Source organism: Mobula hypostoma, chromosome 22, assembly GCF_963921235.1.
Source record: "Mobula hypostoma chromosome 22, sMobHyp1.1, whole genome shotgun sequence".
NCBI classification, from domain to species: domain Eukaryota; kingdom Metazoa; phylum Chordata; class Chondrichthyes; order Myliobatiformes; family Myliobatidae; genus Mobula; species Mobula hypostoma.
In genome coordinates this window covers 21366612-21386957 of record NC_086118.1, presented here as the reverse complement: position 1 = coordinate 21386957, position 20346 = coordinate 21366612, and the positions used below count along the sequence as shown (strand labels likewise).

The 20346-nt window shown below is 41.6% G+C and overlaps 1 protein-coding gene across 1 annotated transcript in view; it reads left to right on the top strand.

Moving 5' to 3' along the window:
• b3gntl1 (UDP-GlcNAc:betaGal beta-1,3-N-acetylglucosaminyltransferase-like 1) overlaps nucleotides 1–20346 on the top strand; it is a 374862-nt gene that overhangs the window by 27982 nt on the left and 326534 nt on the right. Inside the window, exons 4-5 of the mRNA XM_063030766.1 lie at nucleotides 4767–4831; nucleotides 15343–15408. Of these exons, the coding sequence (XP_062886836.1) occupies nucleotides 4767–4831; nucleotides 15343–15408 (131 nt within the window). The remainder of the gene's footprint in view (nucleotides 1–4766; nucleotides 4832–15342; nucleotides 15409–20346) is intronic.

Genomic DNA, 20346 nt, shown 5'->3' with positions numbered 1-20346 from the left:
AAAAAGGAAAAGACTGGTAAAGACAAATGTAGGTCCCCTACAGACAGAAACAGGTGAATTGATTATGGGGAGGAAGGACATGGCAGACCAATTGAATAATTACTTTGGTTCTGTCTTCACTAAGGAGGACATAAATAATCTTCCAGAAATAGTAGGGGACAGAGGGTCCAGTGAGATGGAGGAACTGAGCGAAATACATGTTAGTAGGGAAGTGGTGTTGGGTAAATTGAAGGGATTAAAGGCAGATAAATCCCCAGGGCCAGATGGTCTGCATCCCAGAGTGCTTAAGGAAGTAGCCCAAGAAATAGTGGATGCATTAGTGATAATTTTTCAAAACTCGTTAGATTCTGGACTAGTTCCTGAGGATTGGAGGGTGGCTAATGTAACCCCACTTTTTAAAAAAGGAGGGAGAGAGAAACCGGGGAATTATAGACCGGTTAGCCTAACGTCAGTGGTGGGGAAACTGCTGGAGTCAGTTATCAAAGATGTGATAACAGCACATTTGGAAAGCGGTGAAATCATCGGACAAAGTCAGCATGGATTTGTGAAAGGAAAATCATGTCTGACGAATCTCATAGAATTTTTTGAGGATGTAACTAGTAGAGTGGATAAGGGAGAACCAGTGGATGTGGTATATTTGGATTTTCGAAAGGCTTTTGACAAGGTCCCACACAGGAGATTAGTGTGCAAACTTAAAGCACACGGTATTGGGGGTGAGGAATTGATGTGGATAGAGAATTGGTTAGCAGACAGGAAGCAAAGAGTTGGAATAAACGGGATCTTTTCAGAATGGCAGGCAGTGACTAGTGGGGTACCGCAAGGCTCAGTGCTGGGACCCCAGTTGTTTACAATATATATTAATGACTTGGATGAGGGAATTAAATGCAGCATCTCCAAGTTTGCGGATGACACGAAGCTGGGCGGCAGTGTTAGCTGTGAGGAGGATGCTAAGAGGATGCAGAGTGACTTGGATAGGTTGGGTGAGTGGGCAAATTCATGGCAGATGCAATTTAATGTGGATACATGTGAAGTTATCCACTTTGGTGCAAAAATAGGAAAACAAATTATTATCTGAATGGTGGCCGATTAGGAAAGGGGAGGTGCAACGAGACCTGGGTGTCATTATACACCAGTCATTGAAAGTGGGCATGCAGGTACAGCAGGTGGTGAAAAAGGCGAATGGTATGCTGGCATTTATAGCGAGAGGATTCGAGTACAGGAGCAGGGAGGTACTACTGCAGTTGTACAAGGCCTTGGTGAGACCACACCTGGGGTATTGTGTGCAGTTTTGGTCACCTAATCTGAGGAAAGACATCCTTGCCATAGAGGGAGTACAAAGAAGGTTCACCAGATTGATTCCTGGGATGGCAGGACTTTCATATGAAGAAAGACTGGATGAACTGGGCTTGTACTCGTTGGAATTTAGAAGATTGAGGGGGGATCTGATTGAAACGTATAAAATCCTAAAGGGATTGGACAGGCTGGATGCAGGAAGATTGTTCCCGATGTTGGGGAAGTCCAGAACGAGGGGTCACAGTTTGAGGATAAAGGGGAAGTCTTTTAGGACTGAGATTAGGAAAAACTTCTTCACACAGAGAGTGGTGAATCTGTGGAATTCTCTGCCACAGGAAACAGTTGAGGCCAGTTCATTGGCTATATTTAAGAGGGAGTTAGATATGGCCCTTGTGGCTAAAGGGATCGGGGGTATGGAGAGAAGGCAGGTACAGGGTTCTGAGTTGGATGATCAGCCATGATCGTACTGAATGGCAGTGCAGGCTCGAAGGGCCGAATGGCCTACTCCTGCACCTATTTTCTATGTTTCTATGTTTCTATGTAAAACTGAATTTGAAAAAAAATGCATCCAGAAAACCCGAAGTAAATCTAATGTGACAGCATTTTGCCTCTTATCTGATAGGAATCGATGTTGAAACTTGCAACTTCATGTACAGATTGGGCAGTAAAGACATGATTTATACTGGCATTGCTGTGGAAAAATTCAACTGTAGTTATGGGGAATGGGCTTTCTGAAAAGACTGAGAGGAAATGGGTCTGCTGGTGCTAACATTGATTGATAGTTTGCTTCGCATAGTTAGCCCAAGTTCGTTGGTTACAGCAATACACACTGCATTGCGGAAACCTCTTTGTTTGATAAGACTATCCACAGCTACCAATTCTGTTTGGTCTCGAGCTCCGGTATTGGAATCATAGGACATTATGGAACCTTGTGTGCAATAGCTTTATGTCACTCACTGGGATATGGGGAGTCTTTAAAAATAAGTTTGGGGTGACCTTTGACTTTTTGTTCTTATTTACTCGTGAGGGCTTTAGGATTTATATATCCAAAGTATTGTGGATAAAAATAATTCTTTATTATACCTAGTATTTGTGAGTGTACTGGTTAAGGCATTATTCACCTTCCTTTATGAAGCATTCATGGTCCAGTTCTTATGCACAGGGTCAAAAGTTGAACCAATTCACAGCAGGGATTTTCCATTTTCAGTCCTAAGGTCCTGAAGAGTTAGCTGACCTGAGACAAAGTGTGGGGTGTAGGTGGCTGAGCTGTTATTGTGCTTGAATAAGAAGCGGGGGGTACAAGACAAATAAGTGGTATTGCTATTAATGATTAAAGCCTCTGTTAGATAATGCATTCTGAAGATAGAGTTGAAAGTTTTAACAAATGTCCCTCATGTCAAATAGTCTGTGTATTCACTAGTTTCATATTTGTTGGGCAACCAAGTTCAGTGTCCTTTGAAGCAAAGCTGGGGATCTATATAAACGGTTGTGATAATGGGGATTAGTACAGGATTGGAGAAGTTCTTTGTTCTGTATAGTCATTCCAGTCACACACTGCACAGACTTCTATGTTCATGGCCGCTGGAAGATTGGAATGTAGTGTCTATCATATAGCATAGAGCAACACACTGTGGCAATATTTGCCCTCTTTTCATTACTACCGTAAGGGAGTAGGTATAGGAGTCTGAAGACCCACACTCAACGGTTTAGGAATAGCTTTCTCCCCTTTGCCATCAGATTTCAGAGCAGTCCATGAATTGTGAACATTACCTTGCTATTTCCTCTTTTGCACTATTGGGAAGCCATAAGTGGAAAAGGTACACCATCTGCCCCCCCTTTCCCGCCCACCTGACTTCATCTATCACCTTCTAGTTTGTACTTCTTTCCTTCCCCTTACCTTTGTATTCTGACATCTTCCCCCTTTCTTTCCAGTCCCGATGAAGGGTCTTGGCCTGAAATGTTGACTGTTTATTTGGTTCCATAGGTGCTGCCTGAGCTCCTGAGTTCCTCCAGCATTTTGTGTGTGTTGCTGTGGATGTCCAAAATCTGCAGAATCTCTTGTGTTTATGTAACCCTTAGGCTCGGCCAGCACGTGCTCTTCTAGGGGAAAGCAACTCCTGGCCCCGCCAAACTGAGAAATCTCGTTTGTGTTGATACTACATGATGCGTTGCCCGGTTACAAATCTGCACTGCAAAATATCGGACAGTACACCATATGCAATTAAGTGATTGAACTTTATAAATCCCAATCTGGATAGAGGGTTAATAAAGAAAATAAAAAGTAAAAGGGCCCATTTTAAGGAAAAAGTCTATTGCGCATCATTGGAGCTCACTGTTCATTCATTTGTTCCCGTTGACCTCCAAGCGTAGCCTGTCCTCGGACCCTCACTCCTCAGTCCACTCCGTCCGGTGGTCTTCCGACTCTGTCCATTCACGTCCTCTCTCTCCATTGCTCCCCAATGAAAGACTGCAAAAAACCTGGCTTCCAGACACACAAGAAAGAACAACATTTCTTCATTGCCTAACCCCTGCACTCCAAAGCCCTGTTATCTCTAGCCATGACCCAAACATTGCTGCTACAGAGAAACCATTACATTAGCAGTGAACATTACATAGAAGCCATTACATTAGCCTTAGCAGTGAAACCTTACAGCGTGTTACATTTATGTTTGGCTTCAGCATAAATTTTCTATAGTACAGCAACCAGGAATGTACATACCGTTCCAGGTAGGGGTTCACCAACATCTTTTACAGCTGTTACATGATTTAATTCCCTGTATAATGAAGATAACTATTCCATATACCATCTTCATTACTTTGTCTACCTGTCCCACCATTTTCAGGGTACAGTGTACTTGCAACCTTAGATCTCTCTTCTGCAACAACCCCCACCCCCCGACCAAGGCCCTAAGTTTCACTGTCTACATCCTGCCTCAGTTTAACTTACAACAATACTTCATTTTGTACTTGTCTGACTTAAATTCCATCTGCCATTCTATGGCCCATGTTGCCGGTTGATCTCAATTTTTTTGTGGCCTTAGACAGTCTTCTTCACTGTTCACCACACCACCACTTTTGGTGTCATCTGTAAACTTTACTAATTATGCCACCTACATCTCATCCAACTGACAGGTAACTATTCACTGCATGAAAATTGCAAGTCGTATATTGTTATGCTCATAATATGTTTATGTCTTCTTCTTGAATCCATCAACCCTACTGGGGCATAGGCTGCCGACTGCAGCTCGCTGGAGCCGTCTGTCTTATTGGTGAATCCTTCCTCTCAGAAATGAGGTCTTTGGAGTTTCTATTGGTGTTTCTGTAGTTTTGAACTTTTATGGGATAGGTTTTGCCCAATCCTTCTCCTTTTGCAGCCGGGCTTGGGACCGTCCATGTCAGAGTTAATATCTTAATATACATGTCGAAAACTTTGGGGTATGTTCTTAAAATAGTTTTTTTTTGTATTTCTGCAGTGGGTTTTGCCAAGAATTATGCAATTGCACAAAGTTTTGGAAGATTTCTTTGTTTTCTAGACGCAGTGAGTATATATCTGCAATTATTTTCACATAAAATCATGTCCAATTCAGAAGAACATGAATAATTATTTTTAATTATAAATAGAAACATTAATTGCTGGAAATGCTCAGAGTGTGCGTGTGTGTGATGGAAAAACAGAGATACCATTGCTGGTTGGGTTTCATTCGTCAAAATTGACCAGTTGAGTTGCAAGCAAGAAAGACCCTTTATCTCACATTAAGTTCAATGTTGACTCCCAGGTGCAGTATTGTCAGAAGAAGGGATACTGTTCCTTTAGCATTTAGATTATGAAGACACGCAGTCCTTTTTTATTGTCATTTAGTAATGCATGCATTAAGAAATGATACAATATTTCCTCCGGTGTGATATCACAAAACACAGGACAGACCAAGGTTGAAAAAACTAACAAAACCACATCATTATAACATATAGTTACAACAGTGCAACAATACCATAACTTGATGAAGAAGTCTGTGAGCACAGTAAAAAGTTCAAAGTTTCTCAAATGTCCCACATCTCACGCAGACGGGAGAAGGAAGAAAAACTCTCCCTGCCATGCCGACCACAGTCTGACTCTGAGTCATCCGAAAACTTCGAGCCTCCGATCAGCTCTCCAACACCGAGTACTGAGCGCCATCTCTGTCCGAACGATTCGACCTCAATCTCGGTCACCAACAGCAGGCAAAGCCGGGGATTTTGAGGCCTTCCCTCTGGAAGATTCCCGACTGCGCAGTAACAACAGCAGCGAACTGGCGTTTCAGAAATTTCTCCAGATGTTCCTCTGTGCTTTCATGTCCGTCTTCATCAAATCAGAATTGTCCACGGCCCCTATTTAACGGATACGATATCATTTTTCACCGGAGGGCTGTGCATGCGCGGCATGCTGCTCTCTCTCCTCCCGCCTTTCTTGGTCTTGACTGGACCAAAGAGAACGAAAATTGGAGTGGGTTGGAGAGTTAAAGTGATAGGCAACTGGAAGGTCAGGGTCACCACTGGTATCCTACAGTTGACCATTGTGCGTTTGGTTTCTCCGTTGTTCTCCATTGATGAGATTGCGGGCATTGAATGCAGTACACTAAATGTGAAGAAGTGGAAGTGGCATAGTGCTTCACCTGTACCTGTGGCCATTTCTGATGAGTTACGTGGCCACATCAGTCTGGTCAACATCTTGAACGCAATAAAAACTGAACACTTGTTCTTGTTTGAATTAATGTCTGCTATATTCACATAACCGCAGAATACTCCCTAACAAATGTACCCTAAAAAGTGAGGGAGGCAGGACTGAAATACAGATTATTCCATGCATCACACAAAGAGACATGCATATTTTGGAGTGTATGTGACTTCTTATTGTTACATCTTAGGCTTGGAGCAACTGAGTGAAGTTAAAGGAGAAGTTACTCAGCATGAGAGTGAATGAGAATGATGCTGGACAGATTTCGTAGGTCCTCTTCAAGGAAAGTGCCATCCTGGGGTGTGGTAGGGATGCAGAGAATGTTTACAGTCAGCATTTGCAGATTTGGGTGCAAGGAGCTGGTTATGGAAAGAGCCGGGTATCTCAGTTGTAAATGGGAAGGGACTGGACTGAAGAAGAGTCAAGGTAGAAAGAAGTATATTCTATGGAACAAGAAGAAGGACTAGTTTTCTGGATTACAGTGATGTGATTTTCAGAGATGGGAACATGGACCAGAGGGAGGTTTAAGGAGGTGTCTGTGAGACAGAGGTGAATTTGCCGAGGATTGTCACCTTGTCGTGGTGCAGAGGATTGTGAGTTCCTGAGATACCCAAAGCGATATCACTTAGCTCCTGGTAGGATCACCCGTGGCGGTAAGGTCAAGGGGGAAGTTCAAGACAAAGAGCCATCCAACCAAGATCTTAATGGTGGAGCTGCCAGGAGATGATGAAATATTACAACGGCAGTGAAGGCAGAGGAAGGCTGCGGCAGTGAAGGGTCCCCAGTTGTCTTGCGTTCGGTGCTACTGGACACTGGCCCTAAGCTCAAGAACCATGTGGTGGCTTCCTGTACATCAGCCTTCCCACATTAAACAAAGTCACAGACAGGCTTCCTCCATTAAGGGAATCCAACCTGACAGCCCAGATTGAGTCCTGTGGCGATGAGAGTACGTGAATCTTGGATTGGCCTCTGTAGCCACCTGAGGACCCAACAATAGACAAACCCTTGGGTGAACATCAAACCTGACTGGAGTGATCACACTACTATTACTCTGCTAAGCACTGGCACCATCCTTGTCAGCATATTGAATGTCAATGTCAGGATTGATCCTTGTTGAATAGAGTTCTATGAGTTCAGAATAAGATAGGTGTCAATGAACAAGGACAGTGAAAAGATGGGGTGGTCAAAGTCATGCTTGCAGTTTGAGGTGGGGAGACAGGGTCCAGGTAGATCAAAAATTCTGAAGATGCATCCATGGTGTTGGGATTAAGAGTTTTAGAATAAAACCATGGGCTTGGAGACAAAGATAGTAGCAAAAGTGCTAAACATTGTTTTGGGATGTCAGGGACTAATTTTGAGGGTAGATTATTTGGGATCTGAGAAGGGAAGCTGGTTGAAAAAAATACTAAGTGTGGAACTAGAGGAGAGCTGGGATCTGAAAAATTACTAGATTTGAAGGGTTTTGAAGTTTGCAATCTTTGAAGCCTGAAAGGAAAGAGACGTCATTTATTAAAGTGTCAAAAACAATAAAGGATGAAGTCAGTGTGCAGTCAGATATCTTTGAGACGTATTGAGTTGATATTTTTTGAGAGAGAGAGAGAGAGGTTAAGAGGATGCATGTGCTGTTTTGTATTTTTAAGCATGAATCTCTGCGTACGCACAAAGCAGTGATTGAAAGAGCATTGAATATCTTCTGTATAACTGTAGTTATTTGTAGAAGTGTGAAGGGTGGAATATCAATTTGATTCAACAAGAAGTAAATCAGAGTGTGAGACATTTGCTATGGAATGCCTGTCACTTTAATTCTTCATTCCTCTCCATTCTGACCTCCTATTCTTTAGCCTTTTACACTGTTAATGAAGCCGAGTGTAAACTAGAGGTACAGCATTTCATATTCTGACTTGCAGTATCAATAAATTTTGGTTGCCATCTATTTCAGTTGGCCAGTTCTGGTAAAAGACCTGTGGTATTAGCTTCTCTGCTCTCTATAGATGCTGCTTCACTTGACGAGTATTTCTAGCTTTCTTTTATCTTAGATTTACCACAGCTACAGTTGCAGCATCATTTATCTTCTTTTTGCTTTTATTCATCTCCATAATGTCATGAACAGAGAGCACTGTAAAAGCTCTCTTTGAACTTTAACTGATTTTGATGGAGGAAAGGGTGAGGAGAAACTACCAACACTGCCAGTAATATTGATTTTGAATGGAATATGGAAAACCCCCAAGTGACCAACTGGGAAAGAACTGAAGCTCCTTGTCTCTCATTTTGCCGATGAGATGTTAAACTGGTGACTAATCTTCCTTTATGAAGTTGACATAAAAGATCCCATAGAACTGTTCAAAAGAAGACTGAACTTTCTTCTATCGCAGCCAGTAATTATGTTTTCATTTAACCAGTCACCTAGTCCCTTAATGTTTATACTGAGTATAGTTTTGGATAATGGTTTGTTTGCATTTGCTAACCTTCTTCAAGCTCAAGTTTAATTGTCTTTTAAACATGCACATGCTTACAGCTAAACAAAACGGTGTTCCTTCAAGAGCAAAGTGCACAACACAGTACAGACAGTCTCAAAATAATACTAGCACAATCCCTGAGTGGCGTAGCCTGAATTTTGATGCATGGGATATTGTCCTGGAGCCATGTTTCTGCAAAAACAAGCATACAGTGGTTCCTCATCTCACGCTGGGTCAGTCCAGGTGAAGGCAATCCAACGTCTTACAGGGAGCAAATACTGGAGAGCAGAACCAGCAGAGGGGACAGCCCCCAACCCAGCTCACTCTGCCACACACACAAAAAATGCTGGTGAACGCAGCAGGCCAGGCAGCATCTATAGGAAGAGGTACAGTCGACATTTCGGGCCGGGACCCTGCCACACCTTTGTTCCATGAATAAACAAGGAATAAATTGAAAATAATTTAGTAGCTCCAAATTACTGAACATGCAAAAGATGTGAACATTTATTAATATAAGTTTCTTCATTGGAGGCAGGGTACTTAATGATGGAAGGTTTTGAAGGTTCACCTGGGGTCAAAAAATGCCACCAGGTAAAGTAGCTATGTTCCTTTTCCTGAGAATTGAAAAGCCAAAGTAAATGGTTGACACAGAACTGCTTGGAATTAAGTTTGCTATTTCCTCTGTCGGTGCTTTTTAAGTTTATGTATTATGAAACAAAATGCATTTAAAATACATACCCACCCTGTTGGAACCTATGATATGAAGATAAATGAACAATGCCTCATGACAGCTGTAACCAGAAGATAAACACCTGCAGCATTTCTACAATGTGCCATCAGTCTTCACATTTCTATACAATATAACTGGTTCAACTTAATAGCTTGCATCTTCACTTATTCTGTGAAAGTACTTCAGGAGGAAACAGTTCTGTATGTGGGTGCAACTGGTTTTAACATAGAACACAGGGACAAAACCTTCGACCGATAATACCTATTTCTTTTAAAATGAAGGCGGAGGTTGCTACAATCATTGCTTGCTGGCAGCACAAGCTAGGGTTTCATCTGGAAGACAACAATGGACAGTTTACTTGCTGGGCCAGTCATCTGTACTTTAACATTCTAATGGGTAGTTTTGTGTAAAGGATTTTTTCCCCCTTCAGGTACAATATCTCTTCAAAGGTTGCAGGCAAAACATCTTTGTTTTTTCTTCTGTTATGTCGTTGGAGCTCGATAGTGTGACACCTACTCTCTAAACAGATATTTGCTGGCATTTCCTTTGATGCAAAGATGGGAAATTCTGAGTCCTCTGGATAAAGTAAATACTCGAGTTAGATGGCAATCGACTGTTTTACTGCTGCTCTTTTACGACTTGGGAAATTGGTTTCTGAATTTATTGATTTTTTTGAGTCTATAGTAACACGTGCTGTCTGATATTTTCTCTGGAGTCAAATAAAGCTGATCAGTGAAGCCCTTTCAAATGTTACACGGGGAAAAGTAATGCTTTCTAATTGGAAATGCTTCATATTTCCCATTAATCTCCAATTTAGCTATGGCTAGATTTGTAAAATGAGACAATTGAGTCATTTGGAGCTCAGATGGTTCTGGGATTTATCTTGCTGGCTGTCCACAACATTGAATTCAACAACTAAATGTGAACAACGACCAAGCCATGGGCAGCGATGAGCAGTAGCCCTATACCCGGTGCCCCAGTCCTTCCCACTGGCAAGGATGGGGTAGAGCTTTGCCAGCTGTCAAACTTGCAAATGCTTTTTACAAATTTAAATGTTTTAACTGTCATTTTAGAAACGATGAAAATTAATGTATGAACAAAAAAAATTAAAATTCACAAGCACCTTAAAGCATTGAGATGGTCCAGTTGTTGGGCATTGTGCCAGCTACTGTGCTGTTGACGCACCTTATGCGCACGGATGGTGGCTCTGCCAAGCGACAGGAGAATCTCAGCAGAAGAGTCAAATTTGGAGCAGACCACTCCCCATCTGACATCCATGTCAAACATAACGACTAAAACGAAAAGTCGAATGATCATTTCATTAAATCTCTGGCAAAAGGAGGACAGTCTTAGGGACTGGCCTTGAAAACAGTCTTTAACTATTCTCGCCATCCTTGATGACATACTTACTCATAGTAATGTTTGATAAGCAAACTGGTGACGGTGCTCACTCAGAATGAGGAACGAGTGAGTTACCTGTAAAGTGAGTTGTGCTCTCTAATACATCCTCCAACTCACAGTAGCATCTCAGCGTCAAGAACGGGACAGAGTTTACTAGGGTAACTGGATTAGGAAAAGTTACTGCTTTGTGATGCACCGCACCTCCTCTGCATTCGTCTGTCTTTGAACAACAAAAAGGATTCTAACCTTAGCCTGATTCAGTTGCTCTGCCCTGAGAGGTTGCTTACAAATGTAAAAACACTGCAAAGACTGTCTTTGGCTACCCTTTGTTCATGATTTGAAGGAAGACCTTATCTTCGATGGAAGGTGTCAGCTTATAATCATCTTCTGAACGACAGAAGACCAGCTTGCCTGAATCTACTTGAGCAGAAGTAGTTATGTCGGAGTGCTTGGTTTGCTTACCTACATTTGCTTGTACAGATTCTACTCTCACAGGGCCTGAAATGACTTGAGTGTCCATCCTCCTGGACATTGGTCTTGAACGTGCTGACAGTGGGTTGATGAGCTCCACTGAGGTAGACTTCACCCATGATGATTCAACCCAGGTCAGTCGTTGGGCGTATGGTGCGTCATGCAGACCATTGCACTGTTCTCCTACCTCGTGTGCACAGACAGTGCCTCTGCCAAGCAATAAGAGAATCTCAGCAGAAGAGACAAGTGGGGGAATCTTGTCAGCTATGTCCTTAAGATTTGAATGACCACATGCAACCTCAGGGGTTGGGATTTCAGTTATCCACCATTCCTGCATGTTGTTCAATAGTTTCTCCACTATAGGGTTAATTTCTCTTGAAGTATCCAAGAAACTGATAGCTAACCTTTTTTTTTGCATCTTGTAGTTCTGACAAAAGAATTGCTAGCTTTGGTGGTTCTTTGTGAGCTTTGGAATGTTGTTGTATCTATTGAAAAGTGATTTTTCGATTACCTCTGGAGAGCCGTAGCATTTGTCCAGCCTCCACAACAACATTTTCAAACCTGTATTAATCATTAATGTGTGCTGCCCTAACCCTTGTTGCACGTTGCAGTGACTCCTCACCAAGCCACTTACAGAGAAGATCTAGCTCTTTGCTAGGTTTGAGACTTAGTCTTTCCACGGCATTGCGAAAGCTTGACTTCCAGGATAGGTAACTGGCAGGCTGGTTGTCAAACACTTTTAGTCCTGCTGTGACTAGGTTTCGATGAGCCAGATACCAAGCCGAGTCTAATGCACCTCCAACTCCTGAATGAGGGCATTGTGGAAACTGATTTGCCAAATATATATCCTGGGATAGATGGAGCCTCAGTCTGTCCATGTCTGTGCAGAAAGTTTAGCATCAGTAGCAACTCTTGACTGAAGCCTTTGCTGTGATAAAACTGTTGAAGAGGGTGTTGTGAGTCTTTGCTGCTGTAGACCTTGACTGTCAAGGGATAGGCATGTTGGCTGAGTGGCATGGACAGCTTCTAGCTGTAGAGCTGGAGCACTGTCTTCTCATTAGTTGTTGTGATGGCAAAGCATGACTGATTCTGGGTGATGTTCGTACAAAATAAACTACACACTAAACGAATTGCACTTCTAGAGCAGAGCAAGGGGCATTCTATTTTCAAGGGCTACATCGATTTTTTTGAAATTAGAACGTAGAGAGAAAAGTATTAAATCAGAACCCATTGCATTGATCATTGTACTTGAGCAATTTGGACCAATCCGAGTGCATTTTTCCTTTTACTCTAGAAGTTAAGTATAGATTCAGCACTGGGCTGGTCTACCAAAATTATTGCAAGTTGTAACTTGCTAGTTACTTGAAATTTCAATTAGTGAGTCAGAAAGCCAGTTTCTCTTTTAACCACTGGCATACTAATATCTTAAAAAATGTTAGATATCATTGTATGTTGACACATCTGAGTTATGTGGAAGACTGTTAAGTTTTTTAGCACAGAGATAATTTGAGGCTGGAAATTGAAATATTAAAACCAATAAATGGCAAATACATTCAAGGACATTTCTGTCTGGTTTTATAATGTAGTTTTCTACCTGTTTGCAACTAATGGTTTAACATTTTGTCTAAAGCGTGCAGTCAAGAATGTTGTTTAACATGTTAAGTGTTTTGTTTGTTACGAGTGCAAGGCTGTGTTTTATCATTATCTGTTTATGTAGCTGTTTTGCAATTCTGTTCAAATAACCTTGTGAAATCAAAGTATTTAAATACAATTCCATTTCTAGCAGTAACATGCCAAATATTATTAAATCAGAATATATTTATTTTCCAATTATGTAGAACCTGTAATGTGACTGGATAAGAAATGCTGGTTCTAATTATAGCATCCAGCTGGGCTAAGGATTTTTCTAAACATTTTTCTTCGTTTTATGTTTCTTGGAAGATTGCAAGAAATTGGCATTCTTTAGGTAACAATATTTTTTTACAGGGGCAACTCCACTTAGTGATGACACCTTTGATAGAAAAAAATGTATGTTCTCCGGTCCTCCTGCAGCCACTTGAGTCCAAAATTTAGTAGTCGCAGAGCAATAGTGGTCAAGTGTTATTTTTTGAATATTGGAATTTTTTTTGTGTATCTAAATTGGAATCAGTTTAACATCGTCACACACACCCAAGGTACAATGAAAAGCATGTCTTGCATACTGTTCATACAGATCAATTCATTACACTGTGCATTAGTGCAAGGACTAATTTTAATCATTTTTAATAGGCAGAATTATGAAGACTCCTGTCTACTACCCATGCCCATGTAACCTGGTAGAGATATATTGGTAGAATCTCGTTGTACACTTTCAACAGGGAGTTGAGGCTTTAGGCAGTGCAGTCCTGTGGCCCTCCCTAGAAAACTCCAGGCTCTGACAACAGGCAAGGTTGCAGCTGGAGCTCTGCCATGTGCCAAAGCTGTCAAGAAATTTCATAATTTTTAAACATCTGAATCTTGTTGGAACCATTTTGCCCTCTGAGGTCCCTGCCTGCCCAGCCACACTTCCTGTTTATTGGTGCCGAGTGCCAAAGGAGCTGATCTTTGCCTCCAAGAGACTGAGGCAGGCTGTTTAATCATATTCAAAGATGATAAAATAAATTTAATGTTTTCCTCATTTAAAATGTTTAATTACAAGAACTTTAAAGCCTTAACAAATAATTTTTAGAAATAAACAAAGGGAAACATTTATCTGCACCTGCATTTTAACACGTGTCTGACAAAGCCCTGTATAGCACTGAAGGCCCCACGTGGTTCACCTGACCTTCCACATGTCCTAGTTCCATCGATGGATACAACAGTGGATCTGGCAACAGAGCTGGGTGTCCGTGTGCCCCATCCTGCTTTAATGGAGTGCCGTGCTTGGCCGCTAGTGTTTAATATGTGGAAATCTGAAGCTTCTGTGGTAGCTGATTTCTGGAGATTCCCTTCAGAAATTTCCAACTCCATTCTGTCCAGTGCCTCCAGACACATGCACAGTCTTACTAGTTTTTACATCATGTGAAAATTAAAAACACAAATTATTCGCATGCTTTATTTAATTCATTAATAACATAGAACACAATTGTTTTACTCTAGTTCAAAGACTTAAGTGTTTTAGTTAAAATATTATTCGTTTTCTCTAGTTAGCACGGTAAGATTGGTATTGAAATGTGGTCAACACGCTCACTTCAGTTCTGACCTGGTGTGGGATTGGAGGGGTGGATTCCTAGGTATATTGCTGGAAGGGACCATTGAGACTGGGCCATTGAGTTCCATGTGGATTCCAGCAGTGGTGTGTAGTGACTGATGTGTCAGTGTCATCAGTCAGTGTGTCCTGTGCATGTTTCAGCAACGAATGCCTGAACATGATTCAGTTCAATGTCCAAATGCTAGACACAGTTATAAATTCTTGGCTATTTCGCCAGGCCACAAGTTGAAAGTTTCTGCCCTCAGCTTTGCCTTCTGTTAAAGCCCATCAGGGTATTCTTGGATAGGGGGATTTCTTCTCATCTCTGCCTCCCCCATACTTATGGACTGTTCGGATCTTGCTGCACCTTGTGTCACAGGGCTAGAGAGGTTCCATCTGTGCATCTGTACTGAGTTAATATGGGTGTGAGGAGAATGCAGACGGTGACTCAGATTAGGGTGATGGATCCAGGACAACTCGGCCCACTGAATCACCAGCGTAGGCGTGTTTGAAGCCAAGTCTGAAACTGAAAACAGACTAATCCTGAAATGGACAGATGAATTCCTGGCACAGTAATTGCAATACATTAAGAATTCTGAGAGCCAATAAATTTCTTAAGCCCATTGAGTCCCATTTAACTCTTGTATGGCTGAAAATTTGTCTTTTTATTTATTTTAAATGTACATATTCGGAAAGAGACGGTTGGTAGCATTCTGACCCCATTTGATAGTCATGGCCTATAGAGTTGAGAGTGGGTCTGACTTCCCTCACAAAGTGATAAAAGATGGCTATGTTTGGAATTCGGAGCACATCCAGGATTGATATTAAATAACTTCCAGATTGTTGGTACATTGCCATTTTGAAAGTATGGGATTGGAGGACGTCATTGCAACAGCAGCAGTGCCATATCAAAGTGACCACATTTAGACTTGGTTGAAGCCTACTGATTTCACCCACCCAATGGGTTTGCGATTGAACCAGACTTGAAGTGAAGTCATTGTAACGTGTACAGGTGAACTCATCTGGTCTGTCTGTTTGAGTTGCATTGAATAATGAATGTTATTTGCCACAGGATGATGTCATGATGCCACAGAGGGTGAGACTACAGTATGATGCAGCCCTTGAACACCCTCGTTGTGTAAGTACCGAAACTGGTAATTTCAAAGCTAAGTGGTTATTTCCTTATGGCCTTTCATTTTTCTAATGGGAAAAGTGATTTGTTGCTTGATATTTACACAGCACCTATGATAATGTGGCAGCCTTTCAAACCCTTTTTGATTTATAGCGCCTTACCAGAGAGGCTTTACAATAGAATGCTAGCTTGTGAATTCACCTTGCCTTCTCTCACCAATTGACCTTTCATTGTAAATATTGCAGAAACTGGAAGTTCTGAGCATCTCTTAAGTACCAACCTGTAGTTTTATGATTCGTGTTTAAATTTACCCCAGTTTGTCAGCAGTTCCTGCTGGTGCTCTTTGCAATTTCATCAAAAGCCGTTAGACTTTTAAATTCACGTGTCTGTACATTGCATCGGAGATATAACGCAAAGATTTTTACTCCCTCGCATTGTGGGATGGACGTAAGATTTTAAATAAATTCTAATTCAAAAGTTTCTCAAAGGCACAAAGAATAATACAAATTCTTTGTGGCTTTGAGAAAGAAATAATCCAAAGAATTCTCTGTAATATTTGTATATGTTCCTGTCTCCTTATGACACTTGACTTTGCTCTGCTTGGTGACTCTATCAGTTATCATTGAATTCAAATACAAATCTATGTCAGAATGGTCTGTGCACACACAATCCGGCATCCCACTTTATCTTCCTCTTCCTTCGTGGAGTTCTAGCTGCCCATTTTTCCACATCTTTCTCCAACAGCCTCTTTCTGAAAACTCAACCCACCCATCCCCACATGGCCCCACCTGCCCATCATCCCATACCTCTTCAGGCTCCACCCATCATCCCACAGTCTATATTTCACCCCTCCCTCTCACCTCTTCATGCTGGCTATCTTCCCACTATACTCTGTGCTGGTGCAGGGTCTTGACCTGAAACATCAATCATCCCTTTGCCTCCACAGATGCTGATTGACCCACTGAATTCTTATAGCAGATGTTTTTTTGTGTGGCTGAAACGTTAACTCTGGTTCTTTCCCTGTGGAGGCTATCTGACCTATTGCGTGTTACCACCATTTTCTGATCTTATTTCTTCCTCTTCTTTGGTTATATGCATGCTTAAGATTTTAATTATCTTTCTAAACTGTGTATATTTACGTGTCCAAACACACTGCACGAGATCTTCCTGACTGATTTTAACTTTTCTGACCAATAAATATACAGCAAAGGAGATCTTGTAAGGTGCTAAAGACTAACTTGCATTAACATACTCATAATGTTGATAGACCTGCTTACAGGGAAGGTTGCATTATTTTTGCAAGAATAATTTGCACTTCTATAAAGCTAATTACTTCGTAAAATTTTAAGATAATTTTAAGAATCAAAACCTCTGTGCTTACATTTTAAAATTGTGAACAAATCATAACTTTTAACCACAAGGTCTATAAATGATCTTTCAAATTAGTTGACATATATGCTGGATTCCTGTAATTTTCACATTATTTGTAGCCTTTATCAGTGCTCTGATCATCGAGGCTCTCGTTTCACGACTCTTCAGACTCTGCTTCCTGCTATCATAGTAGCACTGTTAGGAGCTGAGTGATGCAGTGAGTTAACACCTTTTCACTGCAGTAACAGCAATGGTGATCAATGAATAAATCTAATATAATTACCATACAAAAGTTCAAAACTGGAGTTTTATCCAAGCTACTGATTGCAACATGAACATTATTGCTCTAAAAAGCTGACGACCATTGCAAATATTTTTTTTGTTTATTTCTTTGTCTGGAATTATTTATTGCTCTTTGAGAATTTTTTTTAACACATTCAAAATGCTGGAGGAACTCAGCATATCAGGCAACATCTATGGAGAGGAATAAAGAGCCAACGGGTCGGATGACGTTTCAATAGGCGCTGCTGACTTGCTGAGTTCCTGCAGCATTTTGTACGTGTTACTCTGGATTTCCCGCAGCTGCAGAATCATTTGTGTTCATCAATATTTTAAACTTTCTTAATTGTTCTGCTTTCAACCCACGCTAAGCTGCCTGTGGTAACTGAAGAGAATTTATGCAGAGCCTTAATATTGAAAGTCATGCAGAGCAGTTGAGCAAAAATAGGTGATGAGCCAGAAAAGGAGAAACAAGGAATGATGATCAATAACTTCAAAATTGGAGTCTGTAGAAATAAATATAGGAAGGGCAGGATTAATGAGTAAATGAAGCTCGAGTTGCAGAGATAGACCTTTATTGATCCCAAGGAAATTATAGTGTCACAGTAGCATTTCAAGTGCACAGATGTACAAATATTAGAAGAGAAGTAAGAAAGAATTAAAAAAATAAGTTAGCTCAAACAGTCTAACAGGAGGGGGTTATCACTTCCCCGGCTATAGGTTGACTCATTATACAGCCTATTGACCAAAGGTAAGAATGACCTCAAATAGTGCTCTCGGAGCAGTGCCATTGCCTCAGTCTTGCCTCAGTCTATTCCTAAAAGTGCTTCCCTGTCCAGCCAAGGTGGCATGCAGAGGGTGAGAAATATCGTCCAGAATTGCCACAATTTTCTGTAGGGTCCTTTGTACTACCAGTGTGCCCTGTTTGACCCCTATAACAGTTTCTTGAGCCTGTTGGCATCATCTGTGTTGATGCCCTTACCCCAGCACACCACTACATAGAAGATTGCACTGGCAACAACAGACTGGTAGAACATTTGAAGGAGAGGCCTGCATACTCCAAAGGACCTCAGTGTCCTCAGGAAGTAGAGATAACTCTGGCCCTTGTACACAGCCTCTGTGTTAGTGCTGCACTTGAGTCTGCCATCCAGATGCACCCCCAGATACTTCCTCACCACATCCTCACTGTCAATAGTAACACGGAGCATGTAGGCCTAGCCATTCTAAAGTCCATCACCATTTCCTTTGTCTTACTGATGTTGAGCTGCAGATGATTCAGCTTGCACCATTTCACAAAGTCCACCACTAGGGCCTTGTGTTCATCCTCCCATTGTCTCTTTATACACCCAACTATTGCTGAGAATTTTTTGCAGATGACACTACTCAGTGTTGTATCTAAAGTCCGAGGTAGACAGGATAAGCAGGAATGGAGCCAGTAGAGTCCCCTGTCGGCCACAGTGCTGTTTATATCCATGTCTGACACACAACTCTGAAGCCCCACGAACTGTGGTCTGCCAGTCAGGTAATCCATTATCCAGAATACAATGGAAGTGCCAACCTGCATCGAGCACAGCTTTTCCGCCAGCAATGATGGCTGTGTGGTATTGAAGGCAAAGAAACATGATCTTCGCAGTGCTTCTTGCTTATCCAAATAGGAGTAGGCTCTGTTCAGCAGGTAGATGACAGCATCATCGACTCCAGTGTACTCCTGGTAGGCAAACTGCAGGGGATTGAGGGCTGATCTGACCAGAGATTGGAGGTAAGCCAAGACTAGCCTTTCTAGGGTCTTCATGATGTGTGAGGTCAGAGCCGCTGGACGGTAGTCATTCAAGACTTTCGGTTGGCCCTTCTTCGATATTGGGACTACATACACTGTTTTCCACACAGTCAGGACCCTTTCCAGGCTGAGACTCGGATTGAAAATGCGCTGGAGAACTCCACACAGCTGCTTAGCATGCTCCTTCAGGACCTTGGGGTTCACACCATCCAGTCCTAATGCTTTACCATGTCTGAGTTTCCCCGGAGACCTTCTCACTTGCTCAGTAGTGAAGGAGAGTCCATGATGACTAGGGAGTTGGGTTAGGGTGTCGTAGCTTAACTTGAAGATGTAAATGATGTAGCCAGTTGGGGAGAATGTTGGCAAATGGAATTCAAACTGGAGAAATATGAGAGGACGCTATAAAAGATGCCCAATATGGCGAGGAAATACACAGTAAATAGTAGGATGCTGAAACATTGGAGGAAAAGAATACAGCAGCTTAAAAGTAGCTAGACTAGTTGATAAATTTATAAGATGTTTAAGATATCATATAGGATGTTTTCCTTCATTAGCATGGAAGAGAATATAAAAGCAGGGAGGACATGCACTGCAACACTAATTAGGCCACAGTTTCTGGTCACTGCACTGCCAGAAAGATGTGATTGCGCTGGACAGTGTGCAGATGATTTTTGAAGATTATTTAAAAATTGTTCTGATTGAGGACATTGCTGTCAGTACCACTGGTATGGACCAATACTTCACTGTCCTTGAACAGAATAATTGAGACTCACCATGTTAGGTCTGGAGCCATGTATGATAAAGATGGCTGAAGAAAGATAAGGGTACCAGAATGGCCTAGACATAGACACAAGAGATTCTGCAAACGTTGGAAATCCAGAATAAAACACACAAAATGCTGGAGGAACTCAGCAGGCCAGCAGCATCTTGGGAGAGGAATAAAGGACGTTTCAGGCTGAGGCCCTTTCTTGAAGGACGTCGTTAGTTGCCATGACTGAAAACAGTTGTCTTTGAGGAAAGATTGGTTAGTTGAGGGTAATTTTGTTTGGAACAGAAGAGTTTGGGGGGAGATTTAATTGAAGTGCATTGAATTATGTGGATAAATATAAAGGGTCTATTTCATTTAGAAGGAAGGTCAAAAGCCAGGGAATATAATAAAGTCATTGACAGAAGGTTTAGAGGGATATTGACAAGATATTTTCCATCAAGAGTAGTATGGATCTGGAGCTTGCAAACTGACGGAGTGAAAGAAACATAAATCTCCATCCCTAAATTTAAAAATGGACTTGTGCTGTAAGAGCCATAACCTAGAGGGTTACAGAAACAGTGCTGGAAGGTGAGGTTAGTCTGGATAACTGTTTTTCAACTATTAGGGATATGATGCTTCCACTGTATGTCATAAATCTTCTATGATTCTTCGAAAGGAAATGATAAAGCAATTCAATTTCTTCAGTAGTAGTAAGTGTAGCTGTCCCCTTGCACACATTGAAATGGTCTCCTCAAGTATGTGATTGATT